The sequence below is a fragment of the Phodopus roborovskii genome, unplaced genomic scaffold, assembly GCF_943737965.1.
Source record: "Phodopus roborovskii unplaced genomic scaffold, PHOROB, whole genome shotgun sequence".
NCBI classification, from domain to species: domain Eukaryota; kingdom Metazoa; phylum Chordata; class Mammalia; order Rodentia; family Cricetidae; genus Phodopus; species Phodopus roborovskii.
In genome coordinates this window covers 17807953-17810688 of record NW_026126480.1, presented here as the reverse complement: position 1 = coordinate 17810688, position 2736 = coordinate 17807953, and the positions used below count along the sequence as shown (strand labels likewise).

The 2736-nt window shown below is 39.1% G+C and overlaps 1 protein-coding gene across 1 annotated transcript; it reads right to left on the bottom strand.

The window, feature by feature from the left end:
* Positions 1-1392: 1392 nt before the first annotated feature.
* Positions 1393-2351, bottom strand: LOC127228155 (olfactory receptor 481). Its single transcript, XM_051192630.1, has one exon. The coding sequence runs from the start codon at positions 2349-2351 to the stop codon at positions 1410-1412; it is 942 nt and encodes a 313-aa protein (XP_051048587.1). The 3' UTR covers positions 1393-1409.
* Between the last annotated feature and the right edge of the window lie 385 nt (positions 2352-2736).

Genomic DNA, 2736 nt, shown 5'->3' with positions numbered 1-2736 from the left:
AGATTTCTAGGGAAGCCTGGCCTCCAGGGCATCCAGGGATAAACAGAGAAACCTAGTCTCAAAGAAAAGTGAGAATTGCAACAAAGTATTTTCATAATTAGAAGTACCACATACCAGATCCTAAGGATAATACCAGTATATGAAAACTTTAAATGTTATCTTTAATTCAAGGAACATATCATATAAATATATTCTAACAGTTGCCTCCCTTAAAGCTTCCTTTACATCTTTGTTCCTCTGGCTGAAGTTTGGGTGATTCAACATGGGGATCATCACTATGTAGAACTCAACCACCTTATTCTGATCCATGGAGTTTCTGGGTTTGAACAACAGAAATGAAGGCAGTCAATTCACAGTAGAGAATGACAGTCGTGAGATAAGAGGTCCATCTGGAGAAAGTCTTGTGTTACTTTACTGTGAATCATGTCTTCAAAGTGGTGATTTAAAGATATAGACTGAAGAGAGGAAGAAATGACATGCTGTCCACAACGTTGGAGCCAGAAGAGATGGAGGAGACAATTTCAGTAATGGATATGCCGAACAGGAAGGTTTCGATGAAAGAAAGAAGACAGGGTAAATAAGGTATCTGAGTCCACAGAACAGACTCAATATGATGCTAGCAACATTCTAAACATTCACACAATCACCTACATAGGAAACCACCCTGGTAAACAGACCCTGTAGGATATTTGGATAGAGTACAGGTGAGCAGACAACCATGGAGCAATTATAGGCCATGGCAGGGAGCAGGAAGCTCTTAGGTGATAACACAAACATCACAAGGAACAGATTTGGGTTTCAAATTACAGAAAATGTTAAAACTGAGAGAATTAAAGTACTTTAAAAAAATAACGTTGTAAGGACTTTCAGAAACCATAGCTTTTTAAAAATAAGAAAAACATTATTGAGGGTGTAGAAATTTCTATCTTTAGCTTAATTAATCCCATTGAAATATATAGTGTAGAACTTCACAATTTCCAGATGCATGATGATTCTGTGCAAGAGTTGCCAAGAGTTCCTGAGACAAGTTCTGTCAACAATGTCACAAATGTGATTGTGCCAAGATGATAATTAACATTTTAAAAATTGCAATATTAAACAGATAAAAAATAACTTATAATCATGAACTACCCAAAATGTACAGAATGAAAGGAAGAATAAATATATGTCATCCAGGTATTGCAACCATGAAATAGATATACTTTCAATTTGAATCCAGATTTTGCTGTAAATGTTCAACTTTCTTAAAGTCTTAAAAAGTATTAAGGAAGTTATCATTAATCAACATAATGCCACTGTACATTTAAGAGATTTTTCATGTAAAACAAGGCAAATAGCATATAACTATAGCATATGCTCCCCCCAAAAAGATCATTTGAATATTTATATATATACACATTGAATATTGTTCAAAATGAGGAATGTGTTCTCTCCATCAATTTCTTCATGGCCTCTTTTACCTCCTTGTTCCTCAGACTGTAGATCAAGGGATTCAACATGGGGATCACCACTGTGTAGAACACAGACACCACTTTAATTTGGTTGGGTGAATGGCCTGACTCTGGTATGACATAAACAAATGTAACTGTCCCATAAAACAAGGTGACTGCAGTGAGGTGAGAGGTGCAGGTGGAGAAGGCCTTGCGCCTGCCCTCAGTAGAGCGCATCCTGAGGATGGAGTGAAGGATATAGAGGTATGAAACAATGATGGTGAAAAGGGTGATGACAATGATGGAGCCTGCTGAGATGGCAGGAGACATTTCAGCAATGTAAACATGGGTACAAGAAAGCTCCACCAGTGGTGGGAGGTCACAGAAGAAATGGTTGACTTTATTTGAACCACAAAAAGTCAGGCTCAATAAGCAGCTAGTAAATGATGAAGAATTCACACAGCCACCCACATAGGAAATAACCAGTAAGATGAAGCAGACCCTGGGGGACATGAGAGTGGAGTAGAGCAGGGGTGAACAGATGGCCACATAGCGATCATAGGCCATGGCAGCCAGCAGGAAGCACTCAGCAGTCCCAAAGACCACATCAGAGCCAAGCTGTACTATGCAGCCAGCCACAGGGATGGTAGTTCTCTCTCTCAGGAAACTCACAATCATGACAGGTGTGACCGAGCTGGAGTACCCAATGTCCACAAAGGCCAAGTGGCTGAGGAAGAGATACATGGGGGTGTGAAGCTGAGGGCTTCTTCTGATCAACATGATTATGCTGACATTGCCTAATACAGTGGTGAGGTAGACTCCAAGGAACAATACAAAGAAGATAGAACAAAGGGTGGGGTCCTCAGTTAGCCCCAAAATAATGAACTCTGTTACCATTGTGTGGTTTCCAGCTGCCATCATGCTGAGAAGATTCCTACTGAAATAAAACAGTGGTTATCAGAATACATTAAATGACCTTATGATTTATATACTCTACTCCACATTTAGTCTATTAAAAATAAATGTAGATCCCAATTTGGTCTCATGTTTATTCTCTCACAGGTATTCTGAAACCAAATTACATCATGCAGTTTCAGAACCCTAATCACCATTTATCTTAAGGACACAGATACAGACTGAACAGCGACTCAGATGGGAATATAGGACTCACTTACAGATCTGACATTTGATCAAGGAAGGAGTCTGAATGAAGGTCCAGAACACTGATGTTCTGATATCCCAAATAGTTGAATGAATACATAGAACCCTGATGTTCTGAGACAACAAATAGTTGAAATGATGGGTG

What these genes read in the sequence shown, in the direction of transcription:
- LOC127228155 (XM_051192630.1), bottom strand. Translation starts at nt 2,351, where the DNA reads ATGATGGCAGCTGGAAACCACACAATGGTAACAGAGTTCATTATTTTG.